The sequence below is a fragment of the Haemaphysalis longicornis genome, unplaced genomic scaffold, assembly GCF_048455015.1.
Source record: "Haemaphysalis longicornis isolate Haplotype H1 unplaced genomic scaffold, Haemaphysalis longicornis Haplotype H1 scaffold_12, whole genome shotgun sequence".
Lineage (NCBI taxonomy): Eukaryota > Metazoa > Arthropoda > Arachnida > Ixodida > Ixodidae > Haemaphysalis > Haemaphysalis longicornis.
The window spans coordinates 109,300,971-109,324,198 of record NW_027526225.1 but is presented as its reverse complement, the minus strand read 5'-3'; the positions used below and the strand labels follow the sequence as shown (position 1 = coordinate 109,324,198).

Sequence of the window (23,228 nt, the reverse complement as noted above, 5' to 3'; positions counted from 1 at the left end):
CAGATGTAGTTCTTGAGCCTACAACGGGAATCGCAACGCCTGGCTATAAGAACATGGGCATCGCAGCTAGGGGTTCCCTTTGCAACAGTGGTGCAGCGTGTGCCAATCTGCTGGATCACTCTCGTTTTCCTCTGGTTCAGTGGGTTGACAGCGGCCTTGGGAGAAGCAGCCGCTGAAGCACCCGGATGAATTAACCTTCCTGAACGAGTGACCGTCACATTGCGGCCCTCCTATAATTTCCTTGAAAGCGCGATTGACTTCCTCTTCCTAGAAACAACGCCTAACGCATGTCATATTCTCATCGCCCATGTGGGCCCTGTGCAACTATCAACCCCTTTCCTCCTAGAACTAGCGTCTATGGTTCGTGCTGTGTGTTTTGCTGTGTCGTGCCGGTTAGAGGTGTGTGCGAAAATGACTGGGTTATTTTTAATCGTTATGCCATTAGATATCGGCGTCCAGCTTTGGCATGTCAAAAACATTGGCACCATCGCCGACTACCATGCCCGAGAAATGTCAATCCGGGCCGAGCACGAGCCGGAAGAGCTACCGCACCCGGTTACCAGCTTTCGCGACATTACCCGGATGTACCGAGAGGAGGGGTGCAGACTGCCGGAACCGCACCCCAAACTGACTAGGCAGCAACATACGATCCTGCGTCGAGCGCAGGCGGGATCGCTTGCGCATCCCGTACTGATGAACCGCATGTACCCTGCGGAACACGGTGCGCTCTGTCCGTTTTGCAAAAGAGAGAGGGTCACCCTGCCGCACATCTTGGCAGAGTGTACAGAACTCAAGACCCCCCCTCCTTCCCTTCCCCACAACACCCCCAATCCCCAACCCCTTGAGCGATGGGAGACCTTGTTGACCAGCCCCGCCCTGCCGACTCAGCTCGCACTGACAGACAGGGGCCAGGAGCTGCTGGGAACATATGGGTCCCGTAACTAGGGAACCACCCCGTCTGGTGCCAGCGCGCACCACCGATTTCTTGGGCTCAGTAAAAGTTGATTCCTCCTCCTTCCTATCTAAGTTTACCCACACCACCGATTTTCATCATCATCATCATCATCATCATCATCATCATCATCATCATCATCTTGTTGTTGTCTGGCAGTCCACCCTTCTCGCTTTATTACGAAAGCAAAGTTCCCTTTTCCAGAAAGATCGGGTACTAAAATAGCGTGACTTGTCAAACCATCCGATAGCCACCTAGTAGTAGGCATGTTCTGTATAATGCTTCCCAGACGACCGTTAATTGCGTTTTTCGCCGGAGCGAATGTCACTGTTGAAGTAACAACATCGGCACTATGGCTTATTTCAAGCACAGACCTGCCACAGCACTGTTGAATGGTGCAATGCAACTGCGGACTCATCTCAGCCACCTTACTTCGCACATGGTCGAAATGTCGAAGAATGTTCCGCATAAGATCGGAAAAGCCATCCTTTGCGACTTCTCCGTGCCAATCGCTTACTTTACCTTGTTTTTATGCCGTACTAAATGAAGAGTGGATAGACCGGGGGATGGCCTCGGCTGGCCGAATGGAGGGAAGGTAGAGAGCTGTATACTTCTGAAGTTTGGCTTATACACTCAGTTACGTAAGTGGGCTATTTCGCTGAAGGGCTCCCGTGTTTTTTTTTTTTTTTGCTGTTTCTTTTAAACGCAACGCTACCGGACTGAACTTTCCCAAACGCTCTAACTCAAAGGCTCGGTTATAACACTGTGGCGTTGATCGTTGGTTACATTCTAAGCAAAAAAAAAGAAGGGGCCGCGTATCTGCTTGCTTTTCTGCAAACGTCGTCGAAAGACGATAGTCTTCTGTAGCTCCTGCTTCTGAAACCCGCTGTTATCAACAACTCAGAACGTCACTCCCGTCATTCGTTCCCCGCAGCTGATATATTTTGAGGCGAAAGCTTTAAGTGCCTATTGTGAGAAAAAGCGGCGTTGTCGTTGTTAGAAGGTACAAAAAATTGCCGCTGCTGTGAGCAGTAAATAAACAACAGTAGTGAGTTTTGTACGGAAGTTAAAAATGGGGCTTTATAGTAAAAGCTAAGTGCGTTACCATCACGCTAACCAAGGCTAGTGAGTGCGTCGTGGACGCCATGTTGCTTGCCAGGTGAACGCGACGGCACGGGAGTAGAATATTGGCATTGTACTGTGGCTTTGGGGAAGCTGTGAGGTTCGGAGTTAGGAGCCTAGTATAAAAATACAACAAAAACTCTGTCGCACAACAGAAGTTTCTCTTGTGCAACAGGAATGTCTGTCGCAGAAACGGAACGTCTCTTGGTACTTCAGGATAGTCGGTTGTGCGACAGAAATCTCTGTAGTAGAACTAGAGATTGTCTGTCGCACGACAGAAATTTCTGTTGTACAAACGACAGTGTCCTATTCTTTTACAGGATCATCCTGTCGTCTTTTCTCTTGTGCTTTTTGACTAGGGAGTCTGCAGGTCGAACTGATTCCCGCCGTAAGATGAAGAAACGAAAGCAAATAAAAGGACGCATATGCAAGGTAGCAGTAAAGGGGTCTTTGATAAGTATTGCCAGGGTAAGCCATAATTTCTTCGCCTTCGTAGCACGTAAGGAGGCTCAAACACCCCGAGGAGTTTTTATATAAATATCTCTGATTCGCTTTTGTGGAGATTTTATCGACTTTTGTGCCGATTTTTATTGCTGCAACTGAACCAAAGTCGGCTAACAGCGCAAACAAAGAGAAGTAAATCAATTGTTCGAACAAATTTCCAAGTCATCTGTGCACAGTGCGGCCCACTGTTAAAGGGAACGCCGGAATTCCTTCGCTGCGCTCGTAGACACGACCATAAAGGACATACGCATGCGCATTGAGTGCCTCCGATCTTGCCGAGGGGCAGATCTTTGAGTCGCACCCTTCGCTTTCTGAAAACCCGCACATCCGCTTCAGCTGAGGTTCTGAAACCCACTTTTAGGTGCGGAGTACCTTAGGACTGAACAACGTCCGTCCGCGTCCGTGCGCATAGCATTTACAATCGCAAAAAATCACACAGGCACCGGCAAGATTCGAGCCTGTGTCTGGTAGACCAGACAGAGTTAATATTAGTAGTCTTATCCATTCGGCTACGACCGTGAGTTAGTACCCGAGAGTCAAACGGCTCACTGCCTCGCCTGTAACGATGCGGAGTACCTTAGGACCTCCCAATGTCCGTCCGCGTCCATTCGTGCGCACACCACTATCAAGAGAAAATCAAACGAAATTCGATTTGAGCCGTGAGTTGCAGTTTCATTGAGAGAATAATCAAGGTGCACCGCACGGCTCAAATCGAATGACGGTCGGGGTGCAAATCGGATGTCATTTCGAGTCCCCGTACTCAGCACCCTCGCCATGATCCACGGGGTGGAGATGCTGCCATTCTCTTGTTCCCTTTAACAGTGGACCGCACTGTACGTGAAGCACAAATATTTGCGCGCGCCAGGTGCAGCTCTGGAAGACGGCTTGTATCTACAATGCTCAAACTCGGAGGTCTTTTGCGGATTCATCTAAGGGTGCGCACGTCCGGCGTCGCCGGTCAGGTGGGGTCTGTCGGTGAACCTGACGCCGCGTTTGCCGCCCTCCTGCAGCCCCTCGAGTTCGAACATGATTAAGTGGTTCTCTTCGGGATGCGGCCTGAGGAACACTCCCGGCACGTAGAGCCGAATCTGGGGACCGACGCGGGGCCAGTAACGGCCAACGTTGATTCCGTTGACGAGCGCTATTCCCTTGGTGTAGTTCCACGGGTCCAGGAAGGTGTCCAGCCTCTCCTGCCCTTCGTTGAGCTTGAAGGAGCCGTAGAAGAAGCACGGAGGCTTGCAGTCTCCCTCGCCTGCGTTCGCTAGCATGTGCAGGAGCTCGGTGATGTCTCGATTCCTGGTCACCGGGACGGCTTCCGTGGTCCAGTTGGTCAAGAACTGGTTGCCCACGCTGACGTTGCGGAGCCCCTGCGACGGTAATGAGATATTGGACAACTGAGGGCGCTCAGCACGCAAGTACAACTTTGCTACCCTGCAACACTTTCGATAAACGTTTTCACTCTTTCCTTCGCGTCTAGAAGCACTGCGAAATCTATAGTTATCACCAGCACGCAGCGTCACTGCGTGATTTGCTCGTCGCCACAGATACGCCTTCCATTTCTGCTTTGCTTTTGTGGCTCTATTTCTAAAGTTGCTATCGAATGCGTTCATTGCTGCAACTGAAGGAAAAACCGGCCAACAGCCGCTACACGGCCTCAGTGACGTAATTCGAGCCGTCGAAGAACGTCAAGGCCGGGAAAGAGAGAAATATCATTTGAGCTAGTTTCCAAGTTATCGGATGGGCCTAGTGCAGTAATTTTTGACTGAGTAACTTTTGACTGAGGTACTGCGCGGGTCCCATAGGAGCGCGTGTTGACAGAAGCAAAATGAGCTCGATGTTTCCGATTGTTTTGCGACATGGTCACCAGCCCATCCTAGACGAGTCCGGTCTCTTCCGGCGAGCAACTTGGCATTCGGGGAAAAAGCTTTGCAGCGCTAAATACGTTTACAGCGCCGACCAAAGTGCCGGGGCGGTGACGGCGCTCTCCCACTCGCAGGTGTTCTGACGATTTGAAGTGAAGCTTCTAGTTTAAACTAATACTCTAGGTGACAAGGACTTTCCAACAACAGCCGATCAAAAAATAGGAGGGACGCAATCGGCGATGATCGCGCTTTAAAAAGCCAGTGCACGCATAGTGCGTACCTGCGCACTATGCGTGCACTTTCATTAAACAGTGCTCGTTTGCGTCGCCGTTACGAATACATGGTGCAGCGTTAGCTTGCCATTTTGTTGCGTGTCTCAGTGACAAAATGCAGCGAGCGTCAGAAGCGTGAAATCTGTTTGGCGATTCTGAAATTAGCGGCGGTAAAACAAGGTGGTCGGGCGAACGAGAGGCCGCTCGCTTGCCTTGTTTGCTCTCACTTTACTTAATTACGCTCTTGCATTGTATATTCCCAGTTCGCACTTAAAGGTGTTGTGCCACCAAATTTTAACTCTGTAAAAAGCCTGCTGTAGGCTTCCTCTGCATGCAACGACCCTCAACACGAAGTGCTGGGTACAGCAAGCGCTTAATATATATTTTAATTCGCTTCTAAAAATTACCTAAATGCTCTTCTGGAAATCGGGACCCATCGCTAGCGCCACTAACCATGACGTCAGTGAATTGCCAGCACAGCAAAGTTTGTGACGTCATACAACGTTAGCGACTCTAGCGACGTCAACGTGAACTCCAGTTACCACAGTTTGGTCGCTTGGTCGTATCGACACACTATGCCGATACGAAGGCGACGACGACGCGACGCCGACGAGTCGCCAAAACCTCGGCCAACTGCCGAATTGCCAGACCGCGTTGTCACACTACGCCGAATGAGGGTCAGCAACATTTAAAATTGTAGGGCCCAGTTTTATGTAGCCGACACGGCGGAGGGCTGGACAGCAAATCGGGTGGGAGGAGGAGTGGGCTTTGAAGGGAAAAACAAAAATAGCGTATTCCCAATAATATTTGACAATAATCTGGCGAAGTGTGAAGATGGGGGACAATTCAACTGCAAGCTCTGTTCTTGTCTCGCTGCCTAACTCCATTTGAGGACAATACTGGCGTGTCGGCGTTCAGATTGTTAGCGACGACCCCTGCACTAGAAGATAACCAACAGTCTGGGATGATCGTATTAAATATTCGGGGCCGCGCGCCGTGTATGCGGATGTTATGTTATGAAAATATAGAAGTACACATCTTTGCAGGCAGCGGGCGTGCGATTTGGGTGCTTGTTTTGCGTCCTTTAATAGCGCTTAATTTTTTTTATTTGACGCTATTGCCTCACCTACTCGCTAGTATACATGTACCCTACCGTTCGTAAATCTTTCGGCGTAAAACGTTACGCAAGAATCATTTAGTTTGCGAAAATACGAAACAAAATTTCCACTCGTTTTCAAGGCGGTGCCAGGCCAGCAGTGTCAGCTGAGTCGGCTGCGCAATTCTTGCGTTCGCTTGCATGCTCCCGCTGAAGCAACCTTTTGCAGTTACCAGCAGCGTTCCGTGTTTATGCTACTCCTGAACTTTCCTTTGTCGATTGCACGCAAGAAGAAAGAACGGAAATGTCGCCAGGAAGTTAGACCACCCGACCTGGCACTGTCCCACGCCGCGACGACCGCGACAGCTCGCTCAAAAAAAAGCCGAAATCGGCTTGTTTTAGCGGATATTATTTTGTTTAGCCTCTGCAACTACTTTAAGGGCTATTTCATACAGTATGCAGTCATTTAAACGCGCCACAGAGCGATTAAACTAAGTACAACCAACTTTCACTCTCGCTTGTAATTGAAAACACATGGAGGGAGGCGAGGGTCGTCTGCTTTTGTACTACCCAGAGGCGTCGGCCACTAGGGGCGCTGCATGTCACCAAACCTCCAGCGCAGGAGGCCTATACGTCGCATACTCCTATTTTAGCTTTCAAGTCAAGTTAAGTCAAGTCGTTTTATTTGCTGCAAAAACCATTCGGGGTCCGCTTCAACGTGCCTGGGTCACGTACAGGCGGATGGGAATTTAAAAGAGCACGATAAAATTAGAATTTTACCGCATGCTTTACAGCAAACATGCATGTAAGGGAAAACATTTTTACTAACACAAAACTACAAGTTTTGGAAGTGCGGGAATGAGAAAAAATAACTCAGCAATTTGTACAACTGTTCCTTATAGATCTCAACTAGTGAAACGTTTTGTACAACAAGTGTACACTTCTGACATGGTGTGTAACGAAAAGTTTTAAAAATTTAGCCCACCGTTTCTCTCACAAATGTCACGCATAGTTGAGGTGTTGCTCTATTATCCCCAGATTACGTACTAAATGGCACTGCTGCATTTTTTATACCAGTGACGTCACTTCTTGTATACGGAGACAAGAACAGGATCCTCTCAGTCAGAGCTTCAAAACCTCCGTTTGTTGGAGAGAGATGTCCGGTAGCTCAGAAACCATGCAGTATTTTTTATCAAGATGATAGGCTTTTCCAGCCAGTCTGAGGTAGCAGAAGTTACTTGCACCATCGACTGCTTCAGAAGGGCATATCAGTAGCGCTCACGAACTGCTACAGGTAAATTTATGTAAAGTTTGACAGTCCTCCGACAAAAAATTGCGCTTCTAAGGCGATTCGTTGCGTGAAATGAATGACGACTCAGTGAGAATAAAAGTCTAGGAAATAAGTAACTATGCGTGAAAGAGAGGGACGGAATCGAACAAGTCCTTTGCGCAGTTTTTTTTTGTTTTTTTTTTGTCTCTTCCGTGCTGCGCGGTCCTCGTTTTCAGCTTTTTCGAAGCAGGACATCTGCGCGGCAACTTTTAAACGCACACGCGCTCAGAATGATCGCTTTTGAAACACACCAACTTTGCGAACGTGTTGTTTAGTAAAGCGAAGCTTCATTGCCCTCACTGACGCCGTTGTACGTAATATGCCCTACAGGAATGTCAATTTTCTTTGACGATCATGATGAATGATCGTGGGAGAACTGAAAGAGAATGAAAACGTTTCTCGTGGCCTGAATCGAATCTGGGTTCCTCGCGTTGTGAACCCGGCGTTTATCGGATTGCTCCATTTCGACATGGTCGAAGCGAACGCCAAACAGCAGGTACGGATTCGCGCCGTACACCCCAAACCCAACCGTAAGGCCTACTGAGTGCACTCCCGAGAGTTCCTGTGGGTATTCTAGAAAAGTGGCGCGTACCTCCGCAGTTGCACATACTTGTAGTGCGAGAGTGGACAAAGAAAGAATCCATCCCTATGAACGAGGACGATGACGACGATTACGACTATGACGACGATGATTGAACGCTTTGATTAGCATTCAACCATCGTCGTCGTTAGACGGCAGGGTGCATAATTTTTTGTATCAATTGTTTCTGTAGCAGCGCTGTATGCATGTGCTGCTGCCTTCACACCTGGTCTACACGCCAACGCGACGCAGCAAAGTTCCTACGGATGTCTACTTTTTCTTTAACCCCCCTCTTTTTTTTTTTTTTTTTTTTGCTTATCGATTTCCCAGGTGGAAGACTGTGATTAGAAGCTGGCGCGACAACCACTGCGTCAGCACGGTGCATAACAGAGCAGAAAGCAACCCTATGTGATTGCTCAGTTGTTGGCGCTAGCTCCCACGTGATGAGCGTAAACCCGAAAAGCTATGGGGTCAGAAGCTTGCAATGCCACCACCTTATCTAGATATGATTCAATCAAGATATTGTGAATGGTTTGTTGCTTGAATTTGCCTGACGGAACTACGCTTTTTTTTTTGCTCCTATATTTCTTTCTGCTAACTGCCAATTCCTGTATAGGCAGTCATGCATGAGTTGTCAGAAGAGCGGGAGGAAGGTGGTAAAGCCTTTCTTGCGAAGAGTATAGTTACATAGTCCTGTCACCAATCACGTTTTAGTGTTGAGATTGTAGTCCTTGTATTTACCACACTCGCCACATTTGGTATTTGAAAACACTACGATTCATATTGTTGTCTGGGGTTTCCTCTATCCTATATACCACTGTCGCCTAATTTCTTACTACCTTACACTGCCAAGCATTTCATCTTGATTGCATTTCAGACGCTGTGTACACCTTATTTTGGCGAATTTCATGGTTATTAGCATTATTAGTGGGCTTATTATCACATCTTTGACCTTGAACATTTGACGTTGAACATTATGAAGTAGCGCAACCTCGACACAGACACAAGAAAAGGAAGTAGGCATACCACAGTGTTGACAGTGCCCCTTTACTTCAAGATGTTTAAGAAACACTCCCAACTAGCCCAGTTGTTGATCAGCTGCTACAGATCTGAGACCCTGTTCCTACCACTGTCAATTAGTTTCATACTTGCTGGCTATAGACATGCTATCGTAAACTAACCTTACCGCAAACTTACTGAGGTACTGCAAAAAATCTTATCGTAAACTTGTTGAAGCATCTTAAAATTGGTACGTAAACGCAAACTTACCTTAAAGTCGCGATTTCCGGGGCCGAAGTCCTCGCGGCCCATGTTCTCTACCAGAATCTCCAGCCTGTCCCCTTTGTTAATCGTGACCATTTCGCTAAGCTTCGGGTTCTCCATGGTGCTGATGCCAAAGTCTTGCATGATTCTGAATGTTTCATTTCTAAGAAAGACCTGCGCCCTGTCCCGCAGTCCGTGCATTGACAGATTGTGTCTCCCGCTCACATCCACGCTCACTTGCGTGCTGTAATGTAAGAAGCCGAAGTCCTGACCCAATTCCTCGAAGGTCTGGGGAAAACGTGACGTTGCTCGCTTAAGCCAGTTCTTCTTCCGAAAGTGATCCATGACATCGTGGAGAGACGCACAGCGCTGCATCGGCAGGGCGTCTACCTGCATTTTCGGTGTCGGCTTTGGGAGTTCTCCGGATTTGAGTGGAATGTACTTGCCGATGGCTTTCCTAAGAGCGTAGTAGTAATTCTTGGGATCTCCGTCCTCTCCGATTGGCGCGTCGTAGTCGTAGCTGGTGACGAGTGGAGACTCGCTGCTTGTGGCCGCCTTGAAGCCGAAGCTGGTGCCGCCGTGGAACATGTAGAATATGACGTTCGCGCTGTTCTCCATCATCTTCTCGAAGGTGCTGATGACTGCCGGCGGGAAGGCCGGATTGTGGTTCCAGCCCCAGTAGTCCATCCAGCCCGTGTAGTACTCCGCCACGACTATCGGAGCTCCCGGTTTCACCTGTGCTTTGCGTACTATCTCGAAGGCCACCGGCGGATTGCTCTTGGGGTCGCAATTACCGGCGACCAAGATGTCGCGAACTTTGTCGCACTCGTAATTTTTCGGTACGGGCGCGTCACTGCGGAACATCACGACGTCTTTGCCGACCAGCTTCTCCTGGAGAGACAGCACGAACTCCATGTACCGGGGGTCGCAGCCGCCATCCAAGTGGCCGTACTCGTTCTCGACTTGCAGCATGATTATGGGCCCGCCGTTTTTGTACAGGTACGGGACCAACATTGGAAGTAACTTGTTGAACCATTTCGTCACTTCTTCGACGTATTCCCTCCCCATGCTTCGGTACTGCATGTGAGGGTGCTTGTGCAGCAGCCAATACGGGAACCCGGCGTTGTCGATCTCGCCGCAAACGAACGGCCCTGGCCGGATAGTGGCGAGGAGGTCGGCTTTCTGGATGGCCTCCAGGAATGCCAAGAGGTCGTAATTGCCGACGAAGTTGTACTGCCCAGGCTCTGGCTCGTGGCCGCTCCAGTCGATGTAGAAGTCGATGACGTTGGGACCTCCCATGCGTAGCTTGTGAAGGCGATCATCCCAGTACTCCCGCGGGATCCGGAAGTAGTGCATGGCTCCTCCGACAAATCGGAAGGGCTGACCATCCTTGAGGAAGGTATGGTTGTTGTAGTCGATAAAAAAAGACCTCTCTGCGCTCGATCGCTGCACTGAACCGCAAAGAAATGCCGCGAGCAGCCATGCCGTCATCGCTTTCCCCCTGCCGAAGCTAGCGATCTCGTTTCTTTTCCGTGAACTGTTCTAATGTGTATAGTGGGAGTTGCAACGCTCATTCGAACGCCTATTCAAAGCGGCGTTGTTGCGCTTCTTTTTTTTCCCTGATTTAGTTGATTGCTTGTAGGCCGAAGACATTCAAAGCAATCTTGCTTCTTTTGTACCTTCTCGATTTGTCAGAGCTCCTTTGTTGCTTTCCCTGCAGCACCCACCCCGTTCATCTCTTTCCGTGTGTGAGATTTCATTCATGCATTGCCTCGAAGCATGTTTTCCCCGGCTTCTCTATCGCTATGTAATTATAACGGTTTCCTTGCCTAGGGACACGTGATTACTAGAAAAAGCAACTTCCGACGCTGTTTTCTGGGAATCGATGAAAGGGCAAGACCCCCGAATTCGAGCTGCGCTTACATTTTGTCAATCACAGCATCGCTGCAGTCGAGCCCTTCCTCACTGCGAGTTTTTCGTCCCGGACGAGCATTTTCCCCGTGTAGTATTCGCCGCATAAGATTTATTCGCTTAAATTTGCGTTCAATTCTGTAACGTTCTTCGCTTGCCTCGTCTTGTCATTTTTTTTTTAGTTTATTGCCATTCCCATCGTAATTGCAAAAAGGGAAACACACATTTTCCGGCATCCTGTGTGTGCGCTCAAATGAGCAGAATTGTGCGCCTTAACTGTAAACAAAACGTCCATTTTCTTTCTCAGATATTCAGATATTTGGCTGTCTTTATTTTTCTAGAGGACGAATTTCGATGGCCTGTATTTTTCTGCATATTTTTACGTGTTTAGATTACAGATTAATTGCGTTCGCGCAGTTTAAATTGTACAGTCTTCTGATCTGAGTTTCTATTTTTATTTTTTCCGCGTTTATTTTAATACAACGCTGCTTGCGGACAGGTTCCCTATACTGTACCTCTTGATCTTTTTTACGCATGTAGATATTATTTTGCACGCAATGCCTGTATGCCATGTAACGAAGGCACAGTCCTTGTCAAGCCTGAAGGTCTGCCTTGAGGCTTGGCTTTTCGATGCTGGAAAAAAATTGGCTCCAATCCATGCTGTGAAGGTGGTTGCACTGGTAAACTGTAAACGGCACCCAAAACGATTACGCACGCAGCGTTACTTGAATTCACACACGTGGCTCTTGATAGAGCCAAGTGTGTCAATTCAAGTCGACTGAGCGGGGAACTTGTGCGCTGTGCCATTTTCCCAGACTCGACTCTGCCAGCCGTTACCTGTGATTCGCGGAAGCGGCGTCCCGAACGCAGTAGCGTCGGTCACGGCCGGGCTAGAGCGGCGGACGCTGCCTCTCTAGCTCGGCCGTGCGTCAGCAGAAAGAAAACGGAAAGGAGCGTCTTTGGAAGGGTGTGGAGGAGGGCGGCACGCGCGGCTATGGCGCCATTTCTCTTAATGCCTGCCTTTTACTATCGTTTCATGTGTCGCCTCCAAAAAGCGCCCTCTCCCTTCTCAGGTGCTGAATCCAAACCACCATCTGTCTCCCTGTCTCCCTCTCTACTTGTGGGCGTAGCATAGTCGGCAAGACGACTCTCGCTCCGCTTGTTTTCGGGCCCAGGTTTGATCCCTCGCGGTGACAGTCGTTTGTTTGTGTAGCCTGGGTGTAGCCAGTAGCCAACAGTAGCCTGGGATGTTTCTTTGTGTAGCCAGTAGTAGCCTCGAAGATTTCTGCTGACGCGGACTCAAAAATTTCCCTGGTTGATAAAAGGTATACTGCTTCGCAGTAACATACGATTCGATTTGATTTGATAATTTTCGTGCTCCACAAGCAGTTGCGGAGGCATTTTCTTGCGTTGCTTCGTTTTCTTGCAGGGTGTCGTTTTTTTTTTTCACTTCGTTCATTCTTTGGAAAATGTGGCAGGGCATGCGATGGATAAAGTTGCTTATTGATTGATTGTAGGGTTTAACGCGCCGACGCAACGCAGGCGATGAGGCGCGCCGTAGTGGAGGGCTCCGGATTAATTTTGACCACCTGGGGATCTTTATCGTGCGCCGAAATCTCGTACACACGGGCGTTTTTGCTTTTCGCCTCCATCAGAGAAGCGGCCGCCGCGGCCGGGATTCGAACCCGCGACCTCGTGCTCAGCAGCGCAACGCCTTAGCCACTGAGCCACCGCGGCGGGTATAAAGTTGCTTATTAAAAACTGCGCTAAATTGCTCTCATTGGATAAAGTTGCGCGGTGTCAGTTGCGAGACGCCGTGTGCAATAATTATAATCTATCACGTTACAGGTATGTATTCTGTTCACATACAACCGCAAAGAAATATTTGTTTCATCGCTGAAAAAAAGTTACATTCCTTCCTAAAGAAAGCTGAGAGAATCGCGAAAGCTAAAAGTGCGTCCAATTCTCACTGCAAGTGCGTCCAATGGATCGTCAAACCTTCGAGGACCCAAACCACAAACGAAGAACGAAGCCCTGCGACGATTTTTCGCGCACTAAGTAAACGCCTCTACGAACGATCTAAATGCAGGCCGATACGAGGTTTAAGAGATAAAGGTGTACTATTGCACTGATCCTTCGTGATCGATGCGTGTATTCTTTTATCTCGAGCCGTTCCCTTTTCGCTTTTCCCATCGTTCACAGGCGCCTTATCATCCATCACGCGATTTCGACGTTTGTTTTTTTTGTTTTTTAAACGAATGCCGAGCTCTATGCCGTATGTCTCATTAGCCTGACGCATGCGCTCGGCTTTCTTGTGTGGGTGAGGTTGGGACCCGCCTGGGTTTTTTGTTTACGACACGAAATTTTCCGACCGACGAGAGGCTAACAGCTTCGCTGTAAAATAGAGTCTGCGCTTAAACAGCAGCTGTTGTTCTAGCGCAGATTGAATTTTTGTTGCATGCTTGGCCTCGTCATTCACTAAATCCACATAATTGGCTATGCTGATTGGTTGTTCTGTGCCGTTGTTGTGAAGCTAACGTGTGGCAATTTCTTAGAGTGAAGCGCCCGAATACGCCATGCTTGTAACAACAGGTAAGAACGCTAAGGAACAAGTTGGCACTTGTCTTGGGCAATCAGAAAGGTCCCATTCTTTCCACAGGCAGCGTAGAAAACACCTGATCGTTTTGCATACGTTCTTGCGCTATCCATATGTTTCCGTACGGACGAAGCACAAGGTGGCCTTATCACGCTCTCTTTGTATTCGTCGGGGAAAACCACAATGGGTCTAAATTGCCCACGATGTACACCGGGAAAATTAACTCAGACCAAAGCGGATCGGCGCAGCTTCAGCCAGGTGCTGTTTTATTAGGCGAGATACAAGTTGAGTTCTTTTCCGCGTGGTATGCGGAAAAGAATGAAACTGGTGGCGGTTGGTATTAGGGTTTGAATAAGGGCTGATATTTCGGCTGGTCGGTTTAGGCTCACTGCCTAATGATGCAACACCTGCTTCAGCCACCGAGAAAAACAAGCACAGAGACTTTTAATCCGTAGCATTCTTTGCCGAACACCGCCACAGCCAGGGCCGTGTAACGCCCGGCATTTCCATAAAAATGCAGATTTCGCGAAAGTTCCACCAGTAAATCGTTGTAATAGCGTAAGTGGGCATAATTGGTCGAACGACATTTTGAAAAACTAAAAAACCAGAAAAATATTTAACAAATACAGAAAATTCCAAAACGTATACCGCATGTCATTTCCGGAATAATGCAGATTTCGTTGAAGTTCCACCAGTAAATCGTTGTAAAAGCCTAAATGGGCATAATTGGTCCAACGAAATTTTGGAAAACTAAAAAATAAGAACATTTAAAAATAATTACGGAAAATGGCGAACCGTGTAACGCCCTGCAATTCCACAATAATGAAGATTAATTTCGTGAAAGTTTCACCTCTAATCGTTATAATAGCGTAATTGGAGACAATTGGTCGGACAGGATTTAGAAAAAAACAAAAAAAATTGGCTGAAAAAAAACTCACACTCGAGACAGGCGGCGTAAGAATGTTACGCATTAGTAGATAATTCTCTGAATTTCTGCAGAATTTTTTTGTTAAAACTAGTTTTGCTCCAGACAATGTGTTTATGTAATGTTTAGCTAAAATAAAGTAACAAAACAGAAACTTATTCTGCTACCCTTCCTTTGTTTGTGCTGTACAGAATTATGCTACAAGAATGTAGTCGTTATTGTTACTCATTTAGGTGTGTGTACATGAGTTATGAGTGGGTGAAACACTTTATTAAAACAAGAGGCCATAAAGCTCTTAAGAAAAGTTGGCATGGGGGTTGAGTTAGGTCCAAAATCATTCAACGCACACTGCTCTAGTCTTGGGGTCTTATTTACAATTTATACATCATTCAGTCCAGACAGTTATGGTGATTAAGTATGCACATTGAACGCCTAAATGAGGGCCAGCTGACGATACGACTTTGACAGGGTAAAAGTCGCGACAAGACGGGACACAAGAAGTGACAGTTACAAGGGACGAGCGCTCGTCCCGTGTATATGTTTGTGCACAGTTCCAAGTTTCCATGCACGGTTCCCACAGGAAACATTCAGGGTATTTATAACGAACAGACGTGTCCGTTAAAATAATTAGCAGAGTGTCATGCTTCTCTGCACTGATTTATCTGACGTGTCGGTGTTTATGAGAGGATAAGCGTACTGAGCCCGGTCGCATCTAAGGCCACCTCTGCACTATTTCGGGGTGCTCACTGCTCTGCTCAGCTTCGCCATATTTGGTCGTCAGGGAATATGTGGCGTTGATTTGCTCTGAGTTTATAGGCACGTTGTGAACGATGGTGGTAACTGAACCAGCATTTAAGTCCGTACGGCTTCGCGTGTTTAAGTCTACACGTAGAGCTTTCCCAACTGGGGAGTTGATAAGCCGCGCAATTTTATTTTAAAAACTGCTTGTTCTCTCTGCAGAAGTCGCCTCTCCCGATATATTAAACTGGCTGCATTAAGTCTGGTAGGGCGGTTAAATACAGCCAAGGTAGCCGCTTTACTGTTATAAGCTGAGCTAGACCACGTGCGAGCGATTGCCTGAACGTGGAAGTGCTAGAGCACGTGAAACAAAATGCTGCACCACTTTTTTTTTTTAGTTTTCACCGAGTATAAGGTATGTGGAACACCGCGGATAGGCTCAAATGTAGTTTTAGCCGTACACTTGCCTGGACTTGCCCAGTGGAAAACCCGACAGATGGCACTTTACCCTCCTTCACTGCGCTGTTCACCTCCCTCATATTGCAAAATCTATTTCTTAAGGCTAGTAAGGATGCCGAATTTTATGCGCAAAATACAAAGCATCGGGCACTGCTGGGGCAAATTCTAAATTGTTCAGCCCAAGTTAATTTTCTTTACATAGGATTCGACTTACATTTCAAGCACGAATATATGGTTGTTCGACCATGTGCTTCAACGCACTCGGCGGCTGTCCCCAAAGTGCGTAGGCAATTTTTCGGACAAAAATTATCTTGATCTTTTTTGAGAATGAAGGATTTCATACGATAACCTAATCCGTCAAGTGGGAGCTAATTTATCGCCCTAATTTGTGCAAATATTTGTCGATAGTCAGCGTTTCATAAACAGCTTCTACGCCAAGCTGAACCCAAAGCCAACGACATTTTCCATAAGCAATACAGTTAAGTGGCCCAGTAGTCTGGTACGGGGCCATCGATGTTAGGCTCGTCGAGGAAGTTGACCGTCCGATTCCCGCTTGGAGCAGCTTCCATTTCGAAGAGGACGATCGAGTTCTTGTTCGGGTGCGGGAGCAAGAGCACGCCGGGGACGTACAGGGTGACCTGCCAAATACGAGGGAGGTCTTTAAACGGAAGGGATCAGGAAGGCACAGCATGAAACAATGTTCCCACGTACAGCGATCAGCACTTGCACAAGGACACAGCATGGCGAGAGCCCACTGCACAATAGGCTATGTGCCACACGGTCACCCATTCACCACGTAAAAAAATGAAGGATAAGGCTTGAAGGTAGCGAAGCTGTACGCAACTTTCACGACCATCACGGAGGTTTAACTCCACTATTGCAGCCGATTTGCTTTTTCTTCACTGCCGCATCGACCTTTACTCCATCATTGATGGTATAAGTGTGAGCTTCTCTCATATTTTGGAAGTGATAATCATGGGACATCCCCTTGGAGGGGCGTTCGCTATCGCATGCCTTTCTCCTCACGACCAAGTGTTTCTACGATTACGGTGAACGCTGGAGCTTTTTTTTTTTTTTGGCCAACCTTGGCCAATCTTCTTAAGTGTGTATGCTTGGCTTGACAAACGCGTGCCAGGGACGCTGGGCGGGAGCAGCAAGGCACGATCACACGAAAACTCATCATTTTCCTTGTTTTTTAACTGCCCAGCGGTCGCTCGAATCTTGGCAAATCTCCCTAACTTGGCATGCGTGGCTTGACGAACGTGCGCAGGGGACGCCGGGAGGTCGTCGTGAAGCACGCACTAGGCCTTTTTTTGGTTTTGTTATCGGCCTGGCGGTCGCAGCGAGGCCCGCGCTCACGTGCGCGTGCTCGGCGATTTCTTGGTATTTTTAGCTGCGGACACCAAAAATTAAGACTTGCTAAATAGCTTCGCTGTTAAAACGTTACCCACGCTTGCTCCGACGAAAAATGGCTAGATTAATCCAGAGTGGCGCACGAACTGAAAAGCAATAAGGCCTTGTGATTGACTGGTTGGTTTATGAACTTCGTAAATCGTCCCTACGGGAGCAAATTAGGACAGAGACCAGACGAGACAGGACAGGAGCAACACGTCCAGCTCTTCCCAGCTCAGATAACTCACATTCGTACTACCTGCAATCACCAGACCGGATACAGAAGCGCCTCTCTTCGCTTAGCCTATAAACCTGGATACGTTTAGACATGCCGTAGAATAAAACCTATCAATAAACCGAGCCAATTAAAGGGTACGTGCTGGCAGTAACAGAAACAAGGTGTAAGTGACACCGGAGCGTATACGAGGGGCGCGGTGCATGAGGGAAAACAGTTAAACATCGGTTGCAAAAAATGCATAAAACCTCCTACCGAAAAACAGCAACGATATCAAGCGGCGGTGAAGCTAAGACATGAAAGAAACCAACCTTTATGCGGGTTGCGTTTGTACAATGAGCATTCATGGCTAAAAACACTAAAACAAGCGAACAGCTGGCATAACAATGTGCAAACTCGGGCAAATAGAAAACATTACGAACGTAGGTTACCTTTACAATATAATCCTGTAATAAAGCGATTTCTGCCGTTTACAAGTGGACGAATGGCGCATTTAAGCAACCCATACCATTTGTTTTGTATTCGATTAGTCGATTTGATTATTTATCGATTATTCGATCATTGTTTAATTTCGTATCGACAAGCTTTGGTGCGCACACGCGTGGTTTTCAGGCTAGCTCATAGGATCCCCAACAGGTTTCGCATAGGTTCGGTGGAGCAACAGCCTCTGGCAACGGCGCTTCCCAAGTACTATACTTCACGATTCGGTTGCGGCACCACAGATGAGTTAAAAGATCCGACTGGTAATCAATAAATTGGGGGAACGGGGCGAGTATAAGGTGTTCGAGGGCTGCGATAATCAACCAAGCACGAATCTGAGCAGGAAACACTGTTAGACAAACAGGGCGAGGTTGCTGTTGTGCAAAAAAAGCTTCGTACGTTTTTAACTTTCCAAATCCTACTTTCCATTCCCTACCCACAGGGCTTTATAGCCTCCTCCCTGAAATAAAGTCATTCATTCATTCATTTTTTTTTTATTTTGTCCCTCTCTCGCTTTTTTTTTTCCTTCGGCACTTCTGCAACCAAGATCAAGAGCTACATCGCATCGTAAAAGTGTAGCCAGAAAGTTCCTCCCCCCAACACAGTGTTTTCCATGTTTAAGCTTTATTGAAGGCGAGAACACGTATACGTACAGCGTGTCACGAATTGGTTTGGTTTGTAGCATTAGTTTTAAACGCGCGTTTTCTTATCGTTGCTTACCTGTGGTCCGACGCTCGGCCAGTAGCGGCCCAGGTTGAAATTGTTGACGAAGGCGACGCCTTTGCCCCAGCCCGTAGGGTCCAGGAAGGTGTCCAGGGTTGGCTGGCCCTCCGGAAGCACGAAGTCGCCGAAAAATGCACCGGGAGCCGAGCAGTTCTCGTGGTGGTCTGTCTCCGAGGCTGATCCTGCTAAGGCGCTCGCAAGATACCCAACAGCCTGGCGATTGCTGAGCGGTAGCAGTTCCATGGTCCAACCAGTCAGGATGTGTTTGTCTAGAGTGACTTCGCCCAGGATTCCCTGCCATGCAAAGAAAATGATGTGCCTCTTTTCAAGCTCAGCTGTAATGAAGTCGCATTTCTTCTTTTTAATCATTCGGTAGTCTTCCAAACTTTGGCTGTTTTCATCGGTTTGGTCAGAGCAAAGTGCCGCCAAGCGTAAACGTTCATTACTTAAAGCAGCTGCGTACCGTGAGTTGTAGGTTAAACAAACGAGAACGGTCTACTCAAACGTACTTCATTTCCAGCTCAAATTTTATTCCTGGGCTTAGTGAAACGACCGAATTTGGTGAATTGACATGGTGTTTGTCTTCGACATAATCTACAGTACCGAAAAACAGTTTCAATAAATAACCAACGCGTGGAACAGCGGTTAGAAATGCATAAAAAGCTGTTCGAGGTACCACTCCGTGCATTGCACTTGTAGGGTCCCCTTGCCGCACCATATCAAAAAATGCGGCCAGAAACCGAAAGCGAACTGAGCAAAAGGAAACCAAACCAAACTTGACATCCTAGTTTATTAGGGCCACTTCAGTGTGGAATAGCTGAATGATAATTAGGGCAATTCCCGGTCTGAGGGACTGAAAACCTCCCGTGGTGCCTCAAGGGCTAAGGCGTTGTACTGCTGAGCTCAAGGACGCAGGTTCCATCCCCGCCACGCTGGATGCTTTTCAGATTGAGGCGGAAAGCTAAAACGCCCTTGTTTCGAGATTTTGGCGCACGTTAAAGCATCCCTGGCGGGTGGTCAGAATTGATCTGCAACCCTCGACTACGGCTCGCCTCACAGCTCAGATGTAGCTTCTACGCGCTAAACCCCGTAATCAGTCAATCACTCATGAGGGACTAAAAACTATCATCAGCATGGTACCTGCCTCTTTGGAAAAGAACTTGCGCTTTTTCTTGAAGCCTGTAGCAGTTTAAATTGTTTGCGTTACTCGTACTATTCTTGGAGGTGAATATGGAAACTTCCTCACACATTTCCTCTTTTGAGATATCTACCCTTGTGATCTCTTGCCAGTTCGTCCTGCCCATTTTGTCAAAAAAGCAACAACGAAAAAAAACGTCAACTCACCTTCATGTCGCGGTTGCCAGTTCCCACGTTAATCCGCCCAGTGTTTTCCACGACGACTGTTATGTTCTCTCCGGGCTTCACAACTACAGGCACAGTGTACACTCTCCTATCACTGCTCAGAACCGCCCGAGTCTGAGCCGTGAGTACGTATCCGCGGTCTTTTATTCCAGGCACCGTCAATTTGGCAGGGCTGCGTGCACGGAACGACACCGTTGTGGTGTACACCACGTAACCGTGAGCCTGCCCGAGTTCCTCGAACGTCAAGGGCTGCTGTGACGTCACCTGCTTCACATACCCATGCGCGCGCAAGTAGGCGAGCACGCTTTCCAGGGTCACGCACGACGTAAGTGTCGCAGGGCCAAGTTTAAGCTTCGGTGCCGGGGTCGGAAGGGTTCCGTTTGGAAGTGGAAGGTACCTCCCAACTACGTCCCTTATTCTGAAGTAGCTTTGCCTTGGATCTCCCGCCTCGGTCAGGGGTGCGCCGTAGTCGTAGCTAGTTGGCTGCGGAGGTGGGGTCGCTCCATTTGTGAAACCGAAATTGGTGCCGCCGTGAAACATGTAGAAGTTAACGGACGCGTTATAGCTCAAGATTTCTTCGAAAGTCTTCAACACCATGGTCTGGTCTACTTTGGCGTGCGGTTGAGCCCAGCCGTCCATCCAACCAGGGTAGTACTCCGCTACGATTAGTGGACCACGCTTCATTGCCTTCCTGATAATTGAGAACTCCTGCGCCACGTTTGCCGTCGACTGAAAGTCCGCCGCCGCTAATGTGCCGTCCACACGATCGCACTCGTAGGTGCCGGGGCCCGGGGTGTCCGTCCGGAACAGTACGACGTCTTCTCCGAGGTACCTACGTGTAATGTTAACAAGGTGATGCATGTAAGTTTGGTCACAGGCAGTGTACTGTCCATATTCGTTCTCCACCTGAACTGTGATGATGGGGCCACCGTTCTTGTAAAGGTACGGTTCTACCATGGGCAGCAACACGTCAAACCATCTGTCCACTGCCGCGATATACGATGGATCTGAAGTCCTGTACTTCATGTTGGGATTGAGTCTCAGCAGCCAATACGGCAGTCCTCCGTTGTCTCTCTCGGCGCATATGTAGGGTCCAGGCCGTAGTATAACCAACAAGCCGACATCCTTTGCCGTGTCCAGAAAGGCCTTAAGGTCGTAGTCACCGTCGAAGTTGAATTGACCGGGCTCAAATTCGTGACCGCTCCACTCGACGTAGGTTTGCAGCGCGTTCAGTCCTGCTAGTCTCATCTTTTGCATGCGGTCTCGCCAATACGCCTTCGGAACACGGAAATAGTGGAGAGAACCGGATATGTAGCGGAACGGCTGGCCGTCCTTGAGGAAGCGGTCGTTGGCATAATCGACTTGGAAAGATCCCGTGGCACTGACGGTTTGAAGCGTCACTAATGTGCAGACGATTGAAACTATCGGAAGCACCGAAAGAGCCATGCCGACGGCTCGGTGTTGTCTGTCGCCCGTGTCTGGCAAGTACGACCCAAGACGTTCGTCCGCTTATCGCCCACCAAGTGGCTGCAAAGGGAAAAAGCAGTGGAGTACGTCGACGCGAAGATAATCCCGCTATCGTTCTACCCTTCACTAAAGCGAAAAAGAAAAGCTCTCTCCGTATTCTGGAGTGTGGTGTGATACGTTGTTAGTAGTGGCCGGAGTGTACAAACACTAAAATGATTCAGAGAAGTTCTATCCTCTGCTATGACATTTAAAAAGGGGTTTTCATATTACGTACCTGTGTTAACGAATGGCACCATCTGCGCAATATGTGACAACGTAATGTCCCTTTTCTCGCAGCAAAGACACTATACTATATGTGCTTATACACAAATGTTCCTGGGCTCTGGCACTTTAATTGTGTCTTGTTCCCCAAGTCAACGAAAGAACACTTTCACGTGCTGTGCCATTGCTTTTTACACAACGCTCCTAATTGCCTGAGATTTCGGCGCGTCAAATATTCCCATGTTATCTGTTCACGCACCGAGGGTGTGTATACAACTGCTTTCTAGCAATATTTCGGGTGCCAAATTGCATGACCCATAAGGTGAATACCGCGAAAAAAATAAGGTGAAATAAGGTCTTACTGTTTCTCGAAACATAACTGAAGCTGTCAAGCGCAACCGCATACAAATAACACATGACCAAAAGCAGCAGAATCTTGTCGCGATCTTTACGTCAAGTAGACACGCGCGTACAGTGCTATCAGTGCAAGGAGAGCATCGCTTGCACCTTTCAAGAAGATAGTCTTTTTTTTTAGACTTTTACTCTGTTTTGCGCGTCACAACGGACGTGTTGGCTAGTTGGCAGTCGTATATGCTAAAGGGATAATTTGACAAGCAAGCCGGCCTCCAACTCCTGTGACCCGACGGTATGAGCCAGCGTATTACTTTTACAGAGAAGCTGTTTGTGGCTAGTCCCCCCCCCCCCCCCAAAAAAAAAAAAAATCCGTCCGGGAACACAGTCGCGTCGAGAAAGAGTGTTTTAGCCTTGCGGCAAAGCCACTTCCTGGTAAGGGATCTGTAGCTCTCAATCTAATACATAGGTGTCTGGAAACAAGTTATGGTGAAGTTGGCCGCTAGGACGATTCGATCATTGCACCGAGTTTCACTTAGTTGTCTTTATTGTTTTGGCGCCCTTGAAGGTAAAAACGTTAACGTTACAGAATTGACTTCCACTCAAATAAAAACCAGCCCAAAAAGGAAACAAACCCGCCGCGGTGGCTCAGTGAATACGCCGTTGCGCTGCTGAGCACAAGGACGCGGGTTCGATTCCCGGCCGCGGCGACCGCTTGTCTAATGGAGGCGAAAAGCATAAACGCCCGTGTATTCGAGATTTTAGCGCACGTTAAAGATTTACCAGGGGGTCAAAATTAATCCGGAGCCCTCCACTACGGCGCGCCTCAACGCCTGCGTTGCGTCGGCGTGTTAAACCCTACAATAAATAAATCAAAGGGAACAAGGACCGAGAGAGGACGACGCGGACTGCGCTGAACGTCCAACTGGTTCTATTGCGAATTAACCACAATATATAGACAACCATCCAATCAGTGACCCAACTGCCATGAGTTGAAATTTTTAGTTCTTTTTAGACAACGTGCCATGCTGACGCTTGCCTCACCAAGGGTTAGAATTTGTTCCATTCCCGCAATTTCCTGAGACAGTTGTTTTTTACACTTCTTAATGTTGATATTGTTTTGCAATTCAGGCGAACAGTCATTACAGTTCAAACAAAGGCTTTCAAAAAAGCCTCCCGCATCTTTCGCCTCGCGGGCATTTTTTACATTGTTCGTGTGCTCCTTCAACCTGCCGTTGACGCATCACCGAGTTTGTCCCACGTAGACTTTTCCGCCCGTTAAAGGAATTTGGTAAACCACACCTTCTGTTCATTCAATGAAAGGTCGCCGATGCTTTGTGCAGCAGC

General features: G+C 48.1%; 2 protein-coding genes across 2 annotated transcripts; both read right to left on the bottom strand.

The window, feature by feature from the left end:
* Nucleotides 1-2,823: 2,823 nt before the first annotated feature.
* On the bottom strand, nucleotides 2,824-10,565 carry LOC144162121 (beta-galactosidase-like). The gene is made up of 2 exons (XM_077692612.1): nucleotides 8,988-10,565; nucleotides 2,824-3,945 (listed from the first exon to the last, which is right to left on the bottom strand). Exons 1-2 carry the CDS (start codon nucleotides 10,470-10,472, stop codon nucleotides 3,508-3,510), a joined length of 1,923 nt encoding a protein of 640 aa, XP_077548738.1. The 5' UTR covers nucleotides 10,473-10,565; the 3' UTR covers nucleotides 2,824-3,507.
* A 5,485-nt stretch (nucleotides 10,566-16,050) lies between these two features.
* On the bottom strand, nucleotides 16,051-21,309 carry LOC144163220 (beta-galactosidase-like). Its single transcript, XM_077694078.1, has 3 exons — nucleotides 19,785-21,309; nucleotides 18,438-18,734; nucleotides 16,051-16,248 (listed from the first exon to the last, which is right to left on the bottom strand). The coding sequence occupies exons 1-3, from the start codon at nucleotides 21,246-21,248 to the stop codon at nucleotides 16,090-16,092; spliced, it is 1,920 nt and encodes a 639-aa protein (XP_077550204.1). The 5' UTR covers nucleotides 21,249-21,309; the 3' UTR covers nucleotides 16,051-16,089.
* Nucleotides 21,310-23,228: the final 1,919 nt, after the last annotated feature.